Source organism: Hyaena hyaena, unplaced genomic scaffold (assembly GCF_003009895.1).
Source record: "Hyaena hyaena isolate Hyena2069 unplaced genomic scaffold, ASM300989v1 scaffold_613, whole genome shotgun sequence".
NCBI classification, from domain to species: Eukaryota; Metazoa; Chordata; class Mammalia; order Carnivora; family Hyaenidae; genus Hyaena; species Hyaena hyaena.
This window is the reverse complement of record NW_024081245.1, coordinates 565,215-589,208: the sequence shown is the minus strand read 5'-3', so window position 1 is coordinate 589,208 and position 23,994 is coordinate 565,215. Positions and strand designations below refer to the sequence as shown.

The following is a 23,994-nucleotide window of genomic DNA, read 5'->3' as shown; positions in this document are numbered from 1 at the left end:
AAGTCAGACGCTTATCTGACTGAGCCACCCAGGTGCCTCTATCGAATGGAACTTTAAAAAAAAAACCTCTCTTTTCCTATTTCTCTGACCTTTTACATGGCTGTCATCTATTCACCAAACTCTTTCCTTCTCAATCCTAAAGTACATGCTATTAGTTGCATAGTTGACTCAGAATTACTCCCATGGTCAGTGTTAGAAAGAGACTCCTTTCTGGAGCACCTACCTGCCTTACTGGGAAGAACATGAATCTCTTGATCCTAGGGTGGTGAGTTTGAGCCTCATGTTGGGTATAGAGATTACTTAAAATAAATTATAAATAAATCTAAAAAAACAAAAGCAAAGGGACTCCTTCCCATATTCTCCCTATTCATGAGTAGAACACATACTGATTCCCCAGGCATCAAAACCCTTCCTCACCCTTAACTCTAAAATTATGTAGGACCTCACAGCCTATATAAAAGGAACGCTAAAAAGATGTGGGTTAGTGTCTGTTATTAACATTCATAAAGGCAATTTATTACAGCAAATGTACTGAGAGAGGGTAAGATGCCGCATATGACTCAGTAAAAGATACTCTGCAGTGGGCCAGCGTAGTATGGTCCAAGACTGGAGCTCTCTGATGATCTGAATTGACCCAAGAATAAAACTTAATGCTGCCCAGAGCAAAACATGCAAATGTTGACCTTTGGGACCGAAGCAGTGATGTGAATGAGCGGACGATAGGTAGTAACCACCAGGCTCGGTGTCAGTGCACCTCAGGGAAGGAACACTAGTGCCAGGAGACAGCACATGCCTTTTCCAAAGGGTAAGTAGAGAGAAGCTAGTATTGCTCTGCTCCGGTCTGGTTTTTTTTTTTTATGTTTACTTATTTTGAGAGAGAGAGAGAGACAGACAGACAGACAAAGTGTGAGCGGGGGAGGCGCAGAGGGAGAGGGAGACACAGAATCTGGAGAAGGCTCAACACTCTGAGCAGTCAGCATGGAGCCCGATGTGGGATTCAAACTCATGAGACATGAGATCATGACCTGAGCCGAAGTTGGACACTTAACTAGCTGAGCCACCCAGGTGCCCCTGCTCCAGTCTGTTTTGCCATCTGGTGCCCCAGAACTGTGCTATTATATCTGCTAACTCAAGGTGAGCCTGAAATCCAGATTTTTATGTGAAATATCCCTATTTTGAATGTTCCTCATTTAGCCAGTCAGATTCTTAAAAAGTGCTTGTGGGCCAAGCAGAATATGCCAACAGGAGTTCAGTCATCCATCTCGGCTTAGAGAACAGGGTAGCCTGTGCGTTTTTTGTACAAGTCTATCAGTCTCACTTTCATCTTCTCAGATGTGCTCAACATCAGTCCTCAACTGGCATATCAACATTGGCAAAGTCTAGAGTCTGGGGTTCTCTGATTCTCAACACCAAGTAGGTATCCAACTATTCAATTCAATTCTGACACTAACTGCCCTGAGTTAGTGTCTGACTTCATAGGCTTTAGGGCTCAGTCCCTCAGGACTGCCCTCACTTCAGATGCCTTTCATAAGTCCTGAATGCCCAGTCAACCCCTACGTCTGGCCAACTTGGCTACAAATTTGGTAGTTCCCATGATCCCTACTGAGGTTTGACAGTTCAGTAGAACAACTCACCGGACTCAGGAAAATGCTTTGTTTACATTTACCAGTTTATTATGAAGGATACAACACAGGAACAGCCCAGTGGAGGAGAATGCATAGGGCAAAGTCTGGGAGTAGATGGTACAGAGCTTTCCTGCTTTCTCTGGGAATGCCAGCCTCGCAGCATCTCAGCGTGTTTACCAAACCGGAAGCTCTCCAACCTGTCATTGTTTTTACAGAAGTTTCATTGTATAGGCATGGTTGATTAAGTCATTGGCGTGGGTGATTGAACTCAATCTCTAGCCCCTCTCCCCTCTCCAGAATGCTAGAGGTGGGGCTGAAATCTCCACCCTTCTAATCATGGCTTGGTGTTTCTGGTGACCAGCCCCTATCCTATCTTACTGCCCCACACAAACAAAATGAGTCATTTATTAACATACAAAACATACTCTTATCACTCAAGATTCTAAGTCTTTTAGGAGCTTGATGCCAGACCAGAGAGGGACAAAGACCACACATTTATTTGTTATTACAACACAAGTGTTCTTTTGGGTTGGTTAAGAGCAAGCTAGTATAGTTGAGAGATGACCACCATTGAGGCCTTTTGAAAAGCCCAGTCCACACTATCATGTAGTTTGGAAGGTTATCTCCCCAGATTGGGCCTCAGAAAAGTGAAACAAGGCCAAGATTTTTCTTTAAAAATCCATTTTTGGATTGCCCTTACATGTGAATGAATAACCTCAGAGTTTGACACTAATTTTAGAAGGGAAAAATTTCAAAGTAGGTATTACTTGCTTTCCAACCCCTGAATCCTATTTTTGAGTAACGTCATTTCTCAAGGATATGGACAGTATGCATCAACCAGAAAAAAATACTTCAAAGAAATCGAATGGGCATATTGGATGTAAACCAACTAAATTGATAGCAACTGCCAAAATAAGTTTTCAGATTTTTTGCCTGATATTACATTATTCTTTCTGAAAGTACCTATAACGACACTTCTAATTTATAATGTTGAAATAGTAGTATCATAAAAAAGTGAGTATATGTGTGTGTCTAAAATTATTCAGAGGCAATTGAAAATTATTAGAATATATTTTAAAAGTTGGAAGGAGGATGAGAAGTTGAGTTAGAGTATATTCTCAGTTTATGCCACTCAGTTGTTTTCTTTAGCAAGATATTTCTGCTGATCATAAATGTTATGTTTTACTCATGAGGGTTTCTGGAGAGCGTTAGTTTTTATACTAAACTGATTACTTTTTTTTAAATTTTTATTTCTAGGAGAGAGAGAGAGAGAGAGAGAGACAGCGTGAGCAGGGGAGTGTCAGAGAGAGAGGGAGTCACAGACTGAAACAGGCTCCAGGCTCTGAGCTGGCAGTCAGCACAGAGCCCGACGCCGGGCTCGAACCCACGAACCGCGAGATCATGACCTAAGCAAAAGTCGGACACTTAACCGACTAAGCCACCCAGGCGCCCCTAAACTGATTACTTTTAGTAGGACTGTATTTTTTAGCTTTTCTTTTCCTCCGTGTTTCTATAGTTTAAGCAGTTAGCAGCTTACTAGGTTAAAATCTGAGAACAAATCTCCTGCTATCACAGTATTTCTGCTTGGAGAATTTCAAGTAGCTCTGCCTTAATTAATTGCTTATTTTGCTGAAATAACTTCAAGAAATCAAAATTTTTCTGCTTTTCTAGGGGAATCGTGTCCTTGAAATATATTGCTGCTATGCTGAAATTTCAATATGTCATTGAAATATATCTAGTGCTGTCACTGGGGAGTCAGACCATATGATTAGTTTTGAGTAAAAAATATATATCTGTTTTTAAAATGTTGACATAAAAAAGATTTCTGGGCACACTAAGGAGCTCCAATAAAAGAAAAAGATATTTGGAAGACTTCATCAGCTTTTTAGGTGATTATAAAGAGTGAGAGGCTGATTTCAGTGATGAGCAAAGTGATCAGATATGAAAACAGGATTTAACCCTTTAGAAATCTTGCCTATTAAAAATTTCCATCCAGTATTACTATCTCCAAGAGGCTATTTTGAGGTCACCCAATATAAAATGAAAGCTCGTGTCTGTAATATTTCCATTGCACCTTGAGATTTCAGGAGTCTTGAGTAAACTTTTTGGTTTTGCTTTAGAAATTCTTGTTTACTAACCACTCACTGCCAGGCATGAACTTTTCTTAGACCTACTAATGATTTGGACGTGGGATATAATATGGAGTTGACAATAATTTATATCACAAATGCGAATTTAGCCAGTGTGGTAGACTGAATGATCACCACCAAAGATGGCTCAGGCCTAATGCCTGGATTTGTGAGTGTCACCTTGTATAGCAACAGAGACCTTGAAGATATGATTAAGTTAAAGATCTTGAGATGGAAGGATTATCCTGGATTATCTGGTTGGGCTTCAAAATGCAGTCTCAGTGTCCACATAAGAAAGAGGCAGAGGGAGATTTGACTACAGAGCAGGCAGTGATATACATAAGCCAGAGACTGTGCTGCTGGCTTTTGAAGCTAGAGGAAGGGGCCACAAGGAATGCAGTTTCCAGAAGCTGGAAGAGGCAGGGAAAGCGCCTTTCTGGGGAATGCAGCCCTATAGCTGATTTTTGGACTTCTGACTTCCAGTGCTGTCAGAACAAACGTGTGTTATTCTAAGCCCCTGAATTTGTGGTAATTTGTTGGAGCAGACATAGGGAGCTACTGCAGCCAGTTAGTTTAACCAAACTAAGTTAAATACAGAATATATAATACCACTGTAAAGCAAAAGAAATTTAAAAATTTATGCTGTGTCACTTCTTTATTTTGAGAGAGTGTGCATGCACACATGTAAGCAGAAGATGAGCAGAGAGAGAGGGAAAGAGAAAATCCTAAGCAAGCTCTGAGTGAAGCCCTATATGGGGCTTGACATGGTTCTCAAACTTATGAACCATGAGATCAAGATCTGAGCTGAAATCAAGAGTTGGACCTTAACCGACAGAGCCACCCAGGCACCCCTATCTTTTGTCACTTAACATTCTATTTGCAGGTTTTGGTTTAGTTCTCTGTTGCTGTGTTTATCAGCTATTCTTGACTGGTAAGCAGTAAAATTCCTAATATTTAAATACCATATCTACATGACTTTGCTGATTATTCTTTGCCCAACACAGTTATCACCTGAAGCAAGTTCCCATTTCTGCTCCCCTTCCTCAGTTTACAGCTGAGACATATATCATCATTGTCAGTGCCACTAATTTCTCTGAAACTTTTTCAGGCTGTGACTCAGCATCCTGACTCCTAGAAAAAGGAACCAGACTCCCACATGGCAATCTATATATGCAACACAAGCCTGTCCTGTTTCATAAACACAAGGCAAACATTCTACACAGTAAACGTTCATTTTGTGGCAGTGCCATTGTCATCCTGGTACTGAGAAGGGGCATGTAAGTTTCTCTAAATGTCCCTTAAGAACCCACCCTAAGTCTCCTCTGAAAGTGTGACAATTTGCATCCATTCCTGGCACCCGCACTTTGATTAGCAGAGTCCCTAAAGATCTACTGATCCCATCACTGTTTGAATAGCCCACAGAAATCCTAGAAAGGGTAACTTTTGTGGTTTGTCCCTGATTGGCATTCTATTTAGCAATCTTTATTAGAATGCATTTCTTTTTTGTTGCCAAGAAAAATTACATTATGTGGATATGTTTTCACCTGTAAGGATATATCCCTAAAGCTGAAGGATTTCTTTTTCTAACTATCGTTTTTTCCAACCAGAGTGTTTCCATTTTAACTGATGAATTTTCTTGGGGTGGGGGGGGGCAGAATCTCCTTGTCAGAATTAGACAAAGTGAGGAAAAGAATGTTTACCTCAAAGTGTGGCACTTGAATTAGGTACATCTGCATACTTTTCTGGTGATTACTCCTAAGCTTTTTGGTTTTATTTGATCATAATTCTAAGAACTTTCATTAATTGAATGTTTTTGTTTGTTTGTTGTTTGTTTTTTAACTGTCTTCCCCCTCTGGCTTTAAATTGGATATTATTTGGCATATGTCACACTTGGAAATTTGCAGTAGAAAATGAAAATGGACCTTCCTTTTGTGAAAACACATTCAGTTTAATCATCACAAAAAACCATCTGAGGCCATTCTTTTCCTCCCTCTTCCTGCCTGCCTCCCTCCCTCTTTTTCTCCCTTCCTGTTCTCTCCCTCTCTCGCTCTCTCTTTTCTTTCTTTCTTTCTTTCTTTCTTTCTTTCTTTCTTTCTTTCTTTCTTTCTTTCTTTCTTTCTTTCTTTCTTTCTTCCCTTTCCCTTTCCCTTTCCCCTTCCCCTTCCCCTTCCCCTTCCCCTTCCCCTTCCCCTTCCCCTTCCCTTGTTTCCTTTTAAGTTTATTTATTTTTGATAGAGACAGAGCATGAGCAGGGCAGGGACAGAGAGAGAGAGAGAGAGAATCCCAAGGAGGCTTTGCCCTGTCAATGCAGAGCCCCACCACAAAACCACGAACTATGAGATCATGACCTGAGCCAAAATCTAGAGTAGGACACTTGCCAACTTGAGCCACCCAGGCACCCCCATGGGTTTTTTTCAATAAATATGCACAGTACTGTAAATGTATTTTCTCTTCCTTACAATTTTCTTAATTACATTTTCTTTTCTCTATTTTTATTGTAAGAATACAGTATATAATACATATAACATACAAAATATATTAATTGACTGTTTTTGTTATCAATAAGGCTTCCAGTCAATAGTATGCTATTAGTAGTTAGGTTTTGGGGGATTCAAAAGTTGTATGTGGATTTTTGGCTACGTGAGGGTCAGTGGCCCTAACCCTTGTGTTGTCAAGGGTCAACTGAATTTTGGAGGGTGGGCAAAATGGGTGAAAGTGGTTAAGAGGTACAGACTTCCAGTCATAAAATAAATCAATCCTGGGGGTGTAATCCACAACATGGTGACTATAGTTAATAGTCCTCTATTACATATTTGAAAGTTATTAAGAATAAATCTTAAAAGTTCTTATCACAAGAAAAAATTTTGTAATGATGTGTGGTGATAGATATTAACTAGACTTATTGTTGTGATAATTTCACAGCATATACTAACATCGAAATATTATGTTGTTCACTTGAAACTAATATGTTTATGTCAATTGTATCTCAAAAAAAAAAAAACAAAAAATAGGCAGGGCAGTCCCATGTGGTTTTGGAGGTCAGAACTTGGACCTGACCAGCTTGAATACTTCTGGTGATCGGGAGCACTACTTTCTGAAGCAACCAGTTCTGTTATTGGACTGCTCAGTTAGAAGCTATACTGAATTAACCTTTATTACTCTACGGCTTCCTTTTCATCATTAATATGTTTTCTGGAGTTCCACAGACCAAATCTCATTCTCCCTTCACCTGTAACTGAATGAAATGAGACGCTAAGAAGTGTGCTCAAGGAAAATAAAACCAAGACAAAATAAAACAAACAAAGAAAAACAAACAGCAAAAAGACAACTATATTACCTTCTGGTTGATCTATTTTGACATTTTCTACTTTGTGGAGCTATTAGTTTGAAATCATAGAGCAGTGGGTTTTTTTTTTTTTTTTTTGCCTTTTTAAAAAGTTGTATTAAATATCCTTTGTATGTGAATGGTTCATATGCAGTGCTTTCACATATCAGTGGTTCTAACTTGGCCTCTGGATTTTCCCAGGGACAGAAGCTGCAGTGGAAGGAAAATGTACTTGGGTGTGAGGGAGCACAGATGAGTGCAGAGTCTGGGGAAGGTTTAGTTTAGATTTAAAAGATTTTTTTGAACCTTAAAACTGCTTTAGCACCTTTCTTAATCTCAGCTAAGTGGAAACTATAGGAGCCAGACCGAAGCTTAAGAATCATGTCATCAGCCTCTTGCCTTTGTTTTACATTAGAAGTGCTCGAGAGTTTATCATATTTTCAAAGAAGGTCATAGCAGATGACATGGAGAACCAAGCCGAAAATTGAAATCTTTCCTTCCTGCAAGCAGTTTTCCGCCCACCAGATTGCCAGGCAGTTCTCTCTCAAATAGTTCATAAAATTTCCAAAATCCAGTGAATTTTATTTTGAAGTCAAGGTATTACATAGGTGCCTTAGCACTTGCAGGAGTGGACCGGAAGGCCCTGCGATTATTGGCTCACTCCTGGCTATGTGAATTCCTGCTTTACCACTTAACTGTGCCCTTGACCTTGGGAAGTGACCCTAAGTTTTCATAGCCTTCCTTTTCTTATGTGTAATGGGGAGATAAGATTGACTGTCTTCTTGAGCTTTTGTGAGGATGGGATAATATTTATAAAGGACATAGCATGGTGTTTGGCTCACTGGTCAACTCAATAGTAGTTTCTGTTAGAAAAAAGCTCTTTCTAACTTTTTGTAATAATCTTTTTTAAAAGTAAAACTTGATTTTTAAAATTTGGCAATATGTGTTAAAGTATTCTAACAGTAGGGAAGAGACTTCAAAAATTAAATACTTAAAAAATATTTTTCTGACTAGCTATTATACATGGTGTAAAATCCAAAAGGTATGAAAGAGAACACAGGGAAAAGTAATTTTTCTTATTCTCTCTTTCCCCCCAGCCACTAACTTTCGCCAGAAACTCACTTTACCATTTTTTATGTATGCCCTTTCTGACATACCCTATGTATATACTAAATGTTTAAATATTAAATAATTTTTGTCTTCACTCTTTCCTCTGGCCTCTTGCTAATAGGGCTAACTGTTGAATCGCTAGCTGTAAGTCAGTATTATCCAATACTTTCCATGATGATAGAAATGTTCTATGTGTTTGTCACCCACTACAGTACCTGCTACTCTATTAAGCTCTTGAAATGTGGCTCTTGCAACTGAACTGTATTTTAAATTTTTGTTTAATTAAATTTAATAATCACAAGTGGCTGGCTAGTGGTTACTATACTGGACAATGCAATGCTAGATATTTACGTCTATGGCACTTACCACAGAAACACACAGACCTGGAACTGTGGAATTAGGGAAAGAGTCAGGACTAATTTAATAGTAATTAAAGAACTCTATAGTTTAATATATTTTATTTAGTTAGTTTAAAGGTTTATTTATTTTGAGAGGGAGAGAGCACTTGCAAGAGAGAAAGGAAGAGAGAGAATGTAGGGGAGGAGAGAAGAGAGGAAGAGAGAGAGTATCTTAAGCCGGCTCCATGCTGTTAGCACAGAGCCCAATATGGGGACTTGAACCCACGAATCGTGAAATCATGACCTGAGCTGAAACCCAGAGTCAGACCCTTAATTCACTGAGCCACCTGGGAGCCCCTATAATTTAATACATTTTAAATTACATATGGCTAATTTTCTTTTTTTAAAATTTTTCTTTTAATGTTTATTTTTATTTTTGAAAGAGAGAGACAGAATGTGAGTGGGGGTATAGCAGAGAGAGGGAGACACAGAATCCAAAGCAAGCTCCAGGCTCTGAATTGTCAGCCCAGAGCCCGACAGTGGGGCTCGAACCCACCAACCGTGATATCATGACCTGAGCTGAATTTGGACGCCTAACCAACCGAGCCACCCAGGCATCCCTGTATTTTGTTTTTAAATTAAGTATCTAATAAGGAGATGTGAGTTTACTTTTGACAACATGCTGCTAGTTAAGAAAACTGTGAAATGACATGTTCATGGGAAAGCAGATTTCAACCAAATCAGAACATGGCCTTGTTTATTCAAGTTCGTTCACTCATTCTTTCAAGAAATACTTACTGAGCACCTAACGTGTACCATGGAGAGGCCCTGGGAGTATGGCATTTTAACAAGACCTAGACAAATCCCCGCCCTCGTGAAGCTTCCCCATCTCATCCTTTGATCCCTTTTTGTTTCATTCCATTGGATTTCAGCAGAGTCTTGCAGAGACAAAGCAAGGAACTTGCTCAAGGCCCTGCCTCTGCTTGTTGCCAGAACCCTGAACTTACTTCCTTTAGTAAAGGAAAGAGCTTCAGAGGAAAACAGTTTTTTAATCCAGCTTCTAAAAAATGCTTTCTTTAGCAGTATCACCTTGTTTATTTCTTCAGTCTGCTAACTCTGGGTTGGGTGCTAGGAGGGAAAAAGTGAAGTGTGCATGTGTCCTGCAAGTGCACACAATTTTAATTTTAAAAAGCCAAGAGATTCCAGAATAAGTACTTGAATATTCCTTTATGGCAGGGAAGGTACAAATAAGCAGTTCAAGGTCGTGACAGCAGAGCCATACTGCCTCATTCTTCTGCCCTTGGGGAAGGTGTGATTTCTTTAGCTTGGGGCTTTCCTGTTGTCTCTCCCAAACAGTGGTTGCTTCTTAGTATTACTATTTCATTTGATTTAAGTTTTATTCTTCTTACTTTTCTGCATTTTCAGTATTTTTGGAGGTGAACAAGTATAATTTTCACAATAAAACAAAGAATAATTATCTTGTAAAAATAGTCCAGAGAGATGATGGAAACCTGAAATGATCCAGTGGGAGCAGAGATCAAGAAGAGAAGATGAATTTGAGAAGGAAAGATTTAGGAAACAGAATTGACAGAGCTTGGTTATAGAAGTGGGAGGAGCCTGAGTAATAAAATTTATTTTATGTAATCATGATCTCTTTTAAAGAAAGATAAATGCAGCATGACAAAAGAAAGGTGCGTTTTTGGACTCATAGTCACAGCCATCAAATTTAAAATGTCTCTTTGTTTACAGTCATTCATATGCTTGAGATGATTTGCCAAGTGGGGCGCCAAGGTGGATCAGTGGGTTAGGCATCCAACTATTGATCTCAGCTCAGGTCATGATCTCATGGTTCCTGGGGTTGAAGTCCATGGCAGCTCAGAGCCTACTTGGGATTCTCTCTCTCTGCCCCTCCCCAACTTGTGTGCACACACTCTCTCTCTCAAAATAAATAAATAAACATTTCTTAGAAACTTCACAAATTGTTAAATATAAAAGATGATTTGCTAAGTATTTTTTTGGCCCACAATATGAATAACTATACATTTGATGTCATTAAAAAGAGCTTGGTTTATGTTCTTTTATGTGTAACCTTTTGTTTTCAGTTAATTTAGTGATAACAAAACCCTATTGTGAGCATGACTTACCATGATAGATATTGAAGGTTTTTTTCTTTAATGTTTTTCATTTATTTTTTAGAGTCAGGGAGAGACAGCGCGAGCAGGGGAGGGTCAGAGAGAGAGACACACAGAATTGGAAGACAGGTTCCAGGCTCTGAGCTAGCTGTCAGCACAGAGCCCGACGCGGGGCTCGAACCCACGAACCGTAAGATCATGACCTGAGCCGAAGTCGGACGCTTAACCGACTGAGCCACCCAGGTGCCTCTACCATGATAGATACTGACCTGCAGAACAACAGAGAAGGCCTAAACAGGAAAGTTGGAAGAGCATTAACTGTACCACAGACATCAGATGGTAGTTATTTCCTTTTGGACACAGTGCTAAAAATGTATTTCCATGCTTTGAAGAAAGGATTTTACAGTGGGCTTCCCAAACTCATGTCCAGTTTCCAGTTAAAAGATCAGAATGTTCTAGCCATGTTGATAAACTCCAGAGAAACAAATTCTCATGAGTACTCTAGTCGAAACAAAAGATGTAGCTGATTGTAAAATTGGTGAAGTATTAAATTGTATTCTGTTTTCTGTTAAACAAGTTTCGTATTGTTGTTTCCTAGCATTTTTTTTAAACAATTACTTTTGGCTGTATGTGTTGACAATAATGGTCTGTGCAGAAAGGGGGCAAATGAATAAAACAGTGTTGCCCATTTTGTTATGTCCATGTGTGAAAATCAGTCTCTAATGAGATGTCCCAGAGAGTGCTGCTATTCATCAAAACATGTGCCCTAGATCTGAGTGAGTTTAATTATCATGGGGACTGTGAAATGAGGACATTTAAATCAACTTAAAGTGGAAAAATCCAGAAGAGGAAACAAGCAACATATCTCAGGCTGTGTAGAATTAATTTTTGACACCTCTTTTCTCTCCTCCTAGAAGGAATGATTTTGGAAGTGGCAGTAAGTTTCATTTCAAGCATTTATTTGATAAGTCAATGTATTAGAACAAGATCAGCCCATTCATAGCCAACTTTTTGGATACAGAGATCAGCTCTTTGCATAGACCTCCCTAAGCGAAGTGCTAATCTCTGTATGATGTCTAGGTTACTGCATACTAATTTCAGCCTCACATAATAATCTTGACCAAGAGAGAAATTGTTTTATGAGGAACATTATCTGACTCAACATTGCAAAGAGCCACCCGCTCTTAACCAGTAGAAAAAAAAAAATTTAGAATCTGAGGTTAGAAAATAAAACCATGTCTATTGAATGGAACCCCTTTTTATGAATCTCCAGTTTTGTTTGGTTTGTGGTTTTGTTCTGTTTTGTTTAACAAGTAAACATAAAAAGATAGCTAAACTAAGAGGTGGAGAATGTATTCATATATGATTTTTGTCCAGCTGTCCTTTCTCCTAGACCATATGCTCGTTTATTAGCCAATAGAGTCTAAGGACAATGGCTGCTAAGTGTTCAATGAATTACAGCCTACAACCTAGTTGAAATATTTTGTTAGAAGACGAGAGTTTATCTCAAAAGCTGAATGGATTATATATCTTACCATGCTCAGTTCTCATGTCATTATACGATGGTTTGAAGGGATATTTTATTATTTCTGTTTCTGTTTGTTTGTTTTGTATGTTGACACGTATTATCTCACTCGGACCCTGTTAAATAGTGAGGCTTCAGTGAGGGGCTTCTCCAAACTGTTAAATGGATTTGTTCAATGTCACAAAGCAAAGATGTACTATTCCTGCAGGTATTTCATTTCCTCGCCCATTTCCTCATCCTTGGCCAACCCTGAATTGTATAGATGCTCCAGAGAGCAAAGAAAATAGACATGTATGTGTCAGAGATAGTGACTGTTGTATAAACAAAAAGGGAGCAAAAAGAGTCCTAAGTAAAAATATTTACACAGCAGCAGACTGCCATGTATAGTAGAGGCCAGGGCCCTTGTTCTTCTTGTTCTGGTAAGGTAAAAGCATTCTTCAGAAGGCCTGGTAAGTACAGAGTGACACACCAATTAATTAGAGTGATAGCTCAACTGGAAAATATTTTGAGTTCTTGGATTTCAGCAAATTATGATAAACTTCATCTCCTATACATCTTTGACTTAGGAGTAAGGAATTGAAAACCTCAAATATGTTAACTAATGTATCAGTTGGCAATTACATTAGGAATAATAATGACAACTATATATATTGTCATTATGGCATTTTCTTTCTCAGGAAATGCAGCTCTTTTTTTTTTTGGTACCTCTAGCATATATGTATAAAGGAAAAGAATTGCTCAGACCTGAACCAGCTCTCCAAACTTTTACACTCAGTGTGGGAATCAATCGTAAAGAATTTATTCTTACAGATGTGTTTGCCCATCAGTTCAAAGATACCATTGAAAACCGGAAACTCTCTCTTTTTTAATTTAATTTTTTAAATTTCTTAAAACTTTTTTAATGTTTATTTATTTTTGAGAGAGAGAGAGAGCCAGAGCATGAATGGGAGAGGGTCAAAGAGAGAGAGAGACACATGTGAATCTGAAATAGGCTCCAGGCTTCAAGCTGTCAGCACAGAGCCTGATGCAGGGCTTGAACCCACAGACTGTGAGATCATGACCTGAGCCAAAGTTGTATACTTAATCCACTGAGCCATCCAGGTGCCCCACTCTCTCTTTTTAATGTAACACTCCAAACATGGCAACCATATATTTTGATTAAAAAAAATAATGTTCAACATTTAGAATCTACTTTTCCCCCAGGCCTGGAAGATTTCTTAACAGTTTTCCGAGATGTAAGTATTGAGGGTATAAAATTGAGGAAATACTCCAAGACTCCATGTAATAAGAAATTTTAAGTGATTAGAAAGGAAGAAATGAAGAGGCAAGTGTGATTAACAGAAACATAAAATGTTTTCTATATCACTTAAGTATTTTTTCAAAGCCCAACAGCATGAAACTGGTAAAATTTCTCCTAGAAAATCATTTCTTCAAGGTTCTTCCCTTTTTTCCCTCATTCCTAGATTGAAAAAGAAAAAACAGGCCAAACAAAATGCAGATACAGCCTCAGCTATTGCTACAAGGACCCACACTGGAAAAGAGGATGCAAAAGCAGTCATCTTAGAACAAGACAAGTGCAACATCGCTGTGGAAGAGGAATATATTTCTGATGAGAAAAAAAAGAGAAAAAGTAATCAGTTAAAGGAGATCAGGCGTACAGAACTAAAGAGATATTATAGTACTGGTGAGTGTTGGTGGTATCCGTCATAGTTTTTAAAAGAATCTTGACTGATAATTGATAATTGTTAAAAATAACAGTTTATTGAGAGTTACAAGGAACCATCCACCCTTGTTTTATATACATAATCTTGTGTAAAGGGACCACAGTGACATAATGTTGTTGTGTCTCCTTTAACTTTGTGTTCCCAGCATCTAGCACCTAGTTTGCCCTAATAAGTATCTATCCAATGGCTGGGCATTTACCCTGTGTGGGAAATGCTCTCCTTAAGGTATATAGACATATCCTTAAATGTGTTCCTAGAAATGCCTGTACTGTGTGGCATCAGCCGGGCAATAGAAACTGGTGGAGACATGGTCTAGCATCCATCAGTTAAAAAAAAAAAAGGACCATGACTCAAGAGTTTAATTGAGGGGGTTTTTTTTAAGTAATCTCTCTGCCCATTGTGGGGCTTGAATTCATGACCCCAAGATCAGAAGTTGCAGGGCGCCTGGGTGGCTCAGTCAGTTAAGCCTCTGACTTCATCTCAGGTCATGATCTTATGGTTCATGGGTTTGAGCCCCTTGTCAAGCTCTGTGCTGACAGCTCAGAGCCTGGAGCCTGCATCCTATTCTGTGTCTCCCTCTTTCTGCCACTCCCCTGCTTGTGCTCTCTTGTTCCTTCAAAAATAAACATCAAAAAAAAAAAAAAAAAGTTGCATGCTTCACTGACTGAGTCAACCAGGCGCCCCTAGTTAAGGGGAATTTTAAAATGACTCTGCAATATTATATAGTTTCTCAGAATATTCATTGCATCTGGAACTGCATTAACAAAAGTAACATAGTTAGCATGATGGAGGTGATAATCTTGCTACAGGGATCATGCATCTCACACCCACTGCTGCAATCACATGCAGGCCTGGGGTATGTTCAGAAAAGAAAGCAAACTGAGAGTCAAAACTTGATGTGGCATACAGGTTACAATGTATGTAAGAGTGCTAGGCTGAGAGAGAGAGAGAGAGAAGACAGGGTCTCTAAGGACAGAGTGCAGTACAGTATATGAAATGTGCTCTTGTGGCAGACAGTTCTTCCAAGGGCCCCAAATTTGGTCACAATTTATGCCAAAGTTGCTGGGAGACCGATCTTGTCTCCATCTTAATACAACTTTCTAGCAGTGCTCATCAGAGATAAAAAGGGATCCCTTTGCAGTGGTAATAAGTGTGACTTGGTGGACATTTCTCCAACAGAGGCAGATGAGGTACCTGCAGTGCAGTCTGTGGTTTGTAGCAGTCCACATGTGTTTCTATCATGTGTTGATTATAATGTCATTATATCATGTATCGCATAGCTTAGTGGATGCTTTTAATCTCAAGTCATTTAGGATTTTATAAAAAGCTGTAATCATCACCTATTGAATAAATTTCTGTGTGACTAGTAGACTTCCCTTTTAAATTTAAAGTGTTGAGTACTATCCCTTATTTCCAAAAAGAGGAAGAAGATTAAGGAAAATTACGTGTCTCATCTTCTTTTACGTACAACTCAAATGCAAATTGGCCATTTGAAAATGTGTGGTTTTAAATGGTTGGGCAGCTTAAATATTATCTTTTTTTCACCTTTATTGTAAATGCAGTTGCTTGAGAAGTATTTTCAAGCAGAGACATTTTTTACTCTGTAGGGTTTCCCCGAAAGAGGCTAGTAGAGTCCTATTGATTGAGGTTTCTTTTGGTCATGGTGCTGTGCTGGGACAGCTTTTTGTGCTGCCCTCTGTTGCATGTGTAATGCTTTAAATCTGAAACAGTACCCTTCATTCTGCTCTTTACCTAACCAACTCTCACTTGACCACAGAATCCGCTCAGGAAGCGCACCCCACCCCATGTCCATGGCCAGCTTAGACTCTCCTTCTGCATTGTTATCATGGATTTATTTATCTGCTCTCCTGTTTATAGGCTATCATTACTTGGACCCTGTGTCATTAGCTTGTGTTGTATCAGAGTTACAGGTGCTCTTTAAATTTGCAATAGAGTATATGAATTAATACATAGATGAATGTATATTGTTTCAATTCGTTAGAGTTCATGAAAATTCTGGAAGGATATAGGTGGCAGTGCAATAGTTGGGTCAGAATTATTCTGTGCTTTTATTTGGTAACAATAAGTAAAGAGATGCCATCATGGCTTTTCATTTTTTCTTAAGACTGGTAATGATAACTGGTTTGGAGGTTTGGGACATTTCCCTAGGAGAATTCAGTGCTTACAGAAAACCACTAGATGGCCATTGAATTCCAGAGTTCTTTGTCCCTTTTCACGTTAGTCACTAGGAGACAAACACCCATGTTGGCAGGTTTGCATGATCTCATAGAGCTGACCTGGCATATTCACTAAACTCCCATCCCAGGATGTTATTCTGTACCAGTAGGTGGAGCAGTAGGTCTCAAATCAAGAGTAGTCCCATTTCTACCATTTCTTTTGGTGGCTGTAGTCTGGGGAGAAGAGACACTAAAATGAGAGGTTCTTGTCAGCCACATTAAGGACTTGGACTTTTCTGTAATCATTGGGGAGCTACTTGGGGAATTCCCTTAACTGTGTGTTTTAAGATGATAAATCTAAGGACATTGGGCAGGAGTGAGCCTGAAGGCAAGTAGTGCCCGTTAGAGACTGAGGAAAGGGCACCCTCAGGAGAGATTTGGTGATCATTCTCATGTGTGGGGAGAAAAGAACAGAGTCAAGAATTGACAAGCTGGAAAACTTAAGAAGGAAAGAATAATTCAGTGTGTTTGTATTTGGAGATGTGTTTCAGGTGACAAGTGGATTTGTCTAGAGGGACCTAGATTTCAGGTGAAAGGCCTGGAAATTGCTACTCAAAGGTGTAACATAACCCACACATGTAAAAGTCAACACAAAAAGTTAATGGATGACAAATAATAATGAATATAAAAAACACACTAGAAGGACTGACCTGTAAACGATATGTTGATCATCATTTTCTCTGAGTACAGAAGTTGCAAGGAGTTTTGTTTTCTCAAATTTTTATGCATACTACACATTTTATAGTTACTTTTAGTGTTAGTCAGAAAATATAAAAACTGGATAATATAATAGAGTAAACCCAAGGCCTTTGCAAAAAGAACATTAGACAAATTGAAGTTCTATAATCAATAAAGAAGGAAAATGGTAACTTCCTGTAGGTATCTATTGCTACATCGCTAACACCTACCTAATCTAAGGAAGCATATTTGGACCAAAAAAATGCTTTTTTTCTTAAATTAGATTTATCTGTGCCTCATGTAAACCTTGGGTAACAATTCATTGCTATCTCCTGACAGTTACAAGAATGCAATAGGTAGATTCCTATAAAAGATTTTATGGAAAGATTGAGTCACTGCAGTTGCCCCATTGTAACAAAATGGTGCAAATTCTAAAACTGTTTTGTTTCTCAGAGGGGAGTCAGAGAAGGAAGTGAATTAATTACATTGAGGCAGATGGTATCAGATAAATCTAGATCCAGCACCCAGTGTAGCGCCTGGCACATGGTCAACATCCAAAAAAAAACTGCCCCAAAGCTTCTAGAATATGTGAAGTCAACTCTTCTGTGCTTGCACTTATATTTGCTGATGCATATGATTCTTTTTAAAATTGTATTTATTTATGTGAACACTTATGGAATTGTTTATAATAATACATCTTAATATATTTTTTCAAAATTAGCTATTAAGTTATAATTAAATTTGACACAGGTATGTTAGAATGTGTACATATGTATCTTTTGTCTGGTCCCTACTATGGTATTAAATAGGCTTTTAATATTTAATATTAAAATATATTTAATGGCATGAATTGTATCATAAAGCTCTTTTGTGTTGAAGGAATACATTATCCCTTAGTCTTAGGATAATGCACGTACTTGCTTCTGTGAAAGTGGAGATAAGAATGGGAATAAAGTGGGTAATATTCTTAGTAGGAGAGTTCTTTAACTGAAACACAGGTATGCAGCTGTAAGATTTGAAAAAGATGGAGAAACTTTACAAATATAGGAGGCAAGCCTAAATTGAAATAAAATAAATATATTATCATAATTTTGTAGTGTTTTAGCATAAAAGATTAATATGAAAAATCTTGGTAGTGAAATAGATGTTTTAAGAGAGTTGGGGAATTATTTTAACAAACAGAAAACACTTAAGTAAGACTATAGGCAGTTTTGTGATGGTCATGGTTGAAGATTTATTCAGACAGAAACTGCAGTGTCAAGAATCAATCTAGCTTTCAGTAATAAATCTGCCATGTCTGTATTAATCATTCAAATCATAGTTTTTCCATCTGAATTAAAAAGATAATAATAAAATAATAAGTAAAATTTTCTACTTTTCCTTTTTAAATATTTTTGGGTTTTGCTACAACATGAATATTACCAATTGCTTAATTATTTCCCACAATGCAATCCTGACACATTTCCTGACACAAATTACTTTTTTGTAGACTTTTTCTAACCACATGTGTGAAGATTTCCTATCTGTCATTTCTCTTTGTTTCATGTAGCAAGTTCTGAAAGCCCATTATGTTATTATGAGAAATGAATTCCCAAACATAAAAGTAGGTCAAGCCACAACATATAACAACACTGCCTTCTCTTCCAAGGTAATGATCATTCTGATACTTTAGAGCTCAAAGAATCACACAATACAGGATTAAAACAGACTTTAATGTGGAAAGAGGATGTCAAGAATTAAGGTGTGTGTTTTTTTAACCAGGCAGAATATAGAGACTTGAGGGACTTGGGTATAAAATGAATTGATATTATTAGGATGGAAATAATTAGGCCTTTGCTTCTTGGGAGCATCAGGGAAGTCAGATCAATGTTTAAGTGAAGTTATACCATGAAAACCTAGGTAGTGCACAGGACATACCTGACAAGTGTCCCCAGAGTGCACCAGTTGAGGAAGGAACATAAATAATGAGAGAAGACGACAGAGGAGGCGTGAGTGAAGGTGGTCTTGGCTAAGAGTCAAAACAATGGGAAAAGAAGCAGTAATCAAACACAGTGAAAGAAGAATGCTTTTCGTGCCTGACTTTAGAAATCAAAAGAGCTCACCATATTTAGGCAGAATGCGGAGGGAATACTCAGCACGTAGAGAAACTATGGTAAATGTTCACAGGTCACATGTAAATGGTAAAAACAACCTTTATAAAAAATGTTCCATACAAAGGAACAAAGAGAGTCAGGCACACACTTCACAGCAGTGAACACCAAAGGAATGAAATCTTCAGAGTTGTGAAGTAAAAGTTGTTTTTCAAGCTCAGAGACAACAGGACATTCTCAGGCATAGTAAATATAAGAAACCTACCATTTATGTCATACTTGTCCTAAACAAATTTACTGAGTGGGAGAGGCTTTTTTTTTTTTTCCTGAGGCACGTATTACAATCTAGTCCTCAAAAATGAAAGTCATTTGATGTAATAATTGGTGGTGAGCCTTACAACTAATTAAGCATAAAATTGAAAGACATAACCATTACAAATATAGTTAAAACCATGAATGTAAAAAAATTAAAAAATAAAGCATGAATATAAAAAGGTATACTTTATATCAGCTTTATGAGATGAAATTGACTTAGCTTTGTCTAAATTTAAAGTATACAGAGTGTTGACTTGATACATGTACATACTGCAAGATTATTGCCACTATAGCTTTAAGCTAACACCTCCATAGGTCACATAATTACCATTTCATTTTTGTGGTGAGAACATTTGAGATCCACTCTCTTAGCAACTTTCAGATATATAATATAGTATTATTAACTATGATCACCAAACTGGAAGTTTGCATTCTTTGGTCAACATTTACCCATTTCCCCCAATCTCCGAGCTCCTAGTAGCCTGACAGTGATCAAGGGACACTCCTTCCCACTCCTTCCCTTTCCTCTCTCACCTCCAGCGCTCCCATTAACACAGTATATTATAATCCATTTTTGGTTTTGTTTAAGCAAACACTGTAGTCACTGAACCAAGCAGTTAGGTTTTAAAAATCCTTTGTATTAGGAGCTAGAGCTGAGTCTAGTCCTATTATAATCTGTGTAACCAAATCTTATTCCCTAATTGATCTGTAATATCACATTGGTATTGGGAGAGATCTCAATGTAAGAGAAATACCCAACTGTGATTTGTGCTGAGAAAAGGACAACAGATCAGATTAAATATGGTCAGTGATTTTTTTTCAGCTTAAGTGATTTTGAAAAATCAGATTAGAAGTGAACTGGGGAAGGTGCAAAGGAAAAATGCTCCAATACATTGAGAGTGGGAGAGTAATGTGGTCAAATCTTTCTGGAAGGCAATAACCATTTTTGTCAAGAGACTTACCTTTTGCATACTCTTTGACCCAAAAACTGTTTGTAGAAATTCAGCCTAAGGAATGATTCACCCTAAGGATATTGCAATCATGAGCATATTAGAAGATTTAACTACAGTGACTGATATTGCATTGTTTATTATTGCATTGTTTATTATTTTGTTACTTTGTTTATTTGTTTTTACTTTAAGTTTTTAATTTCAGTTAACTACAATGTTATATTAGTTTCAGGGGTACAATATAATAATTTAACACTTCCATACATCACCCTGTGCTCATCATAAGCACCCTCTTAATCCCAATCACCCACCTAACCCATTCCCTGCGCCCCTACCCTCAGTTTTTTTCTTTTGCCCTTGTTTGTTTTGTTTTTTAAATTCCATATATTGAGTGAACATATGATGAGTGAAATCATGTTATTTGTGTTTCTCTGTCTGACTTATTTCTCTTAGCATTATACTCTCAGTCTCCATCCATGCATTTGCAAATGGCAAGATTTCATTCTTTTTTATGGCTGAATAATATTCCATTGTATAAATATATGACATCTTATTCATTACATTGTTTTAAATAGTGGGAAAATAAAAATAACATAAATGACATAAAAATGGAAGACTATGTGCCATTTTAAAGTGATGTAGAAAAGCGATGTAGGAAATTTTCACAAAAAAATGTTACAGTTAGAAAAGAGGTTGGTAATAGTATATAGACTATGATTCGTTTTTGTTAAAACAAAACAAAACAGAACAAAACAAAACCCACCTATATACATTCAGAAAGAGAGATGGAGAACTGCTGGAATTCTCTTCACCAGAATGCAAACATTGGTTCTTTCTGCACGGGGGTAAAACGGTTTATTTGTATTTTCTTCTCTTATTCAACTCTATTTTTTAATGACCGTATATAGTTTTGATTCATACAGAATTGATTTTTATATTTCATATTTTCTTCTAAATTTTAAATTTACCCAACTAAGTTTTTGACCCACTTGTTTAAAAAAAAAAAACAAAAAAAACAAGCCATCTTGAATTCTCGGCTGGTAGGAAAGAGAGTAGGAAGGAGAGAACAGCTATAGGCACAGGGAAGAGTGGAAGGAGCTTATTTGGGATGAATGTCTGCTGTAGGTTAGATGCTTTATTTCATTATTTAATTGACTACTCATCATGATCTAATGCAGGTGGTAGTAGCCTGTTTTACAAATGAAACAGCCTAGAACCTGCTTAACCCTCCAGAGGCCCCACCACGGATCCGCATAAAGCAGGGAGGTAAGCCCAGCTCTGTGGCACAGATACCCCTTGCAAAACCATTGCACACCATTCTGCTACCCTGAGTGGACTCGGAGACAGAAATAAGGCAACAGTTGAATAAAATTTTAGTGTCTTCTCCACAGCCCCAGGGACATTGTTGTTTCTTAGTAAGGAGGAAAAGTTGATTCTACTTGGAGTTTCTATTTCCCCTGAGCTATAATATGAATGATGATAAGGTTGAGATTTCTCTCTGGGCTAACTACTTGATCTCGTCATATATATATGCCGTCACCAGTTTTATGGCTAGTATGTCAAAAGCTGACTCAACAATTGAAATAAACTGTTTGCTTAGAAAGGAGATTAATCAGCTCATTCCACAAATACCTGAGGGCCTGCTCCCTGCTGAGGGCACTACTAGGCTCTGAGGTAGATTTCCACAATAAACAACTCCCTTACCCTTCTTACTTTCTAGATTTTACATCAGCGTGACTCACTTTAGTCAAGGACTGTATTGCTTGTGACATACTTGAAGGAAGGAAAATAAGGTCTGCAGGGCATTTCCCTTTGTGTCAACAGAGGATAAAATATGGAGTTCATATTTAGTACAGTGAGTTCTTCCTCACATGCGTGCCCTCTCCATCCTCAGGAGATGAAGGTTCCTCATGACACCTTTTAAAAATCTTATTGTAACAGCTTATAATTCAGGTGTTCCATAATATTATAAATATTAAATATAACATTTAATATTTTCATTGGACTCTTTACATAGGCCAATAATTTCAGAAGTGTACATCACTGATAGAGAACACATTTCTTTAAGCAATTACAAATCCTGCATTTTTATTCAAGGCCTTTTTTAAAAATTTATTTTTAATTAATTTATTAAAAAAAATTTTAATGTTTTATTTATTTTTGAGAGAGAGACAGTATGAACAGGGGAGGGGCAGAGAGAAAGGGAGACAGAATCCATGAAGCAGGCTCCAGGCCCTGATGTGTCAGCATAGAACCCGACGCAGGGCTCAAACCCGTGAACCATGATCATGACCTGAGCAGAAGTCGGACGCTTAACTGACTGAGCCACCCAGGTGCCCCTAAAATTTATTTTAGAGAGAGAGTGTGTGTGTGAGCAGGGAAGAGGGGCAGAAGGAGGGGAGGGGAGGGAGGAAGGGGGGGAGAGAGAGAGAGAGAGAGAGATGCAAACTCCATGCTCCTCATGGAGCCTGACATGGGTGGGATCGATCCCACAACCCTGGGATCATGACCTGAGCCAAAATCAAGAGTTGGATGCTCAACCGACTGAGCCACCCAGCCACCCTTTTTCAAGAACATTTCTAACTTAACTTTTTAAACTATTAAATCTTGAATCTATCTGCACTGATTTGAGAGTGAACTGAATTTTTCTCCAAGTCTTAGCTGGTGTTCTTCCAACCTCATTTAATAGTAATTCTCAAGGTTTCCTGAGTCATTATTTCACGTGTTGTGGGTGCTTTACCTTAATTGAATTGCCTTATGTAACCCTTTCAGTAACTTTCTGTCAGAGTCCAGTTGGTATCTCCATTTTACTTTATTTATTTTTAAAGTTTTTGTTGTTGTTGTTGTTGTTTAAGCAGGCTCCACACCCAACATCATGGGGCTTGAACTCAGGATTCTGAGATCAGGAGTCACATGCTCCACTCACTGAGCCAGCCAGGTGACCCTATATCCCCATTTTACATGCTGGTAAACTGTCTTTGATTAAGTAAAGTTACTTAATTACACAGTGAGGTAGGGGCAGACCAGTGCTGTCTTTTGGTCCGGCTGATGCCAAAGCCTCCCCTCTACATGACATTTATGGGAAAAGCCAGCCTTTTCTTACTGGTTTATAAAGGCACTTTATTTTAAAGTTTGTTTATTTATTTTGAGGGGATGGGGAAAGAGCATGGGGAGGGCAAAGAGAGGAAGGAGCGAACACCAGCAGGCTCCACGCTGTCAGCATACATCCTGGTGTGGGGCTCAGTGTAATGGTTTGCAAGATCATGACCTGAGCCCAAACCAAGAGTCAGATACTCCACTAATGGAGAGACCCAGGCACCTCTAAAGGCATTTTTATGTTCCATTATAGTCCTTGAATATAGTTCTGATTTTTGATATTTCACCAGTGTTTTTTGATTGCTATGGTTTTATTACCATTTGTTTTAGTATTAATACAGTGTTCCTATTGACATTTTTCTTTTAAATAATTTTGGATAGTCTTATGATATATTTATGCTTAGAGAAATATGATAATCAATTTGGCATGTTTCCTTTCTCCAAAATTTTTTTAATTTAAATTGCATTTCCTTTAAACATTAATTTGAGGAGGAAGTGAAATATTTACAAGAATGAGATTTCCAGTTTAGGAACATTAAATGTACTTCCCTTTATTCAAGTTTCCATTTACATACTTTAGTAAACCTTTTGCATTTTCTTGATATATATCTTCCCATCATCTCATTGTAGTTACTCTTAGACATTTTCTAGTTTCATACTATTATGCCTGGGACTTTTCAAAATACATTTCTGTCACAAATAGACTATTATATCTGTCCG

The 23,994-nt window shown here is 37.9% G+C and overlaps 1 protein-coding gene across 4 annotated transcripts in view; it reads left to right on the top strand.

The window, feature by feature from the left end:
• The window catches only part of NCOA7 (nuclear receptor coactivator 7), a 150,868-nt gene that overhangs the window by 55,860 nt on the left and 71,014 nt on the right, over positions 1-23,994 (top strand). For all 4 annotated transcript variants that reach the window (XM_039257344.1, XM_039257346.1, XM_039257343.1 and 1 more), the window contains exon 3: positions 13,648-13,868. In XM_039257344.1, coding sequence (XP_039113275.1) covers positions 13,648-13,868 — 221 coding nt within the window. The remainder of the gene's footprint in view (positions 1-13,647; positions 13,869-23,994) is intronic.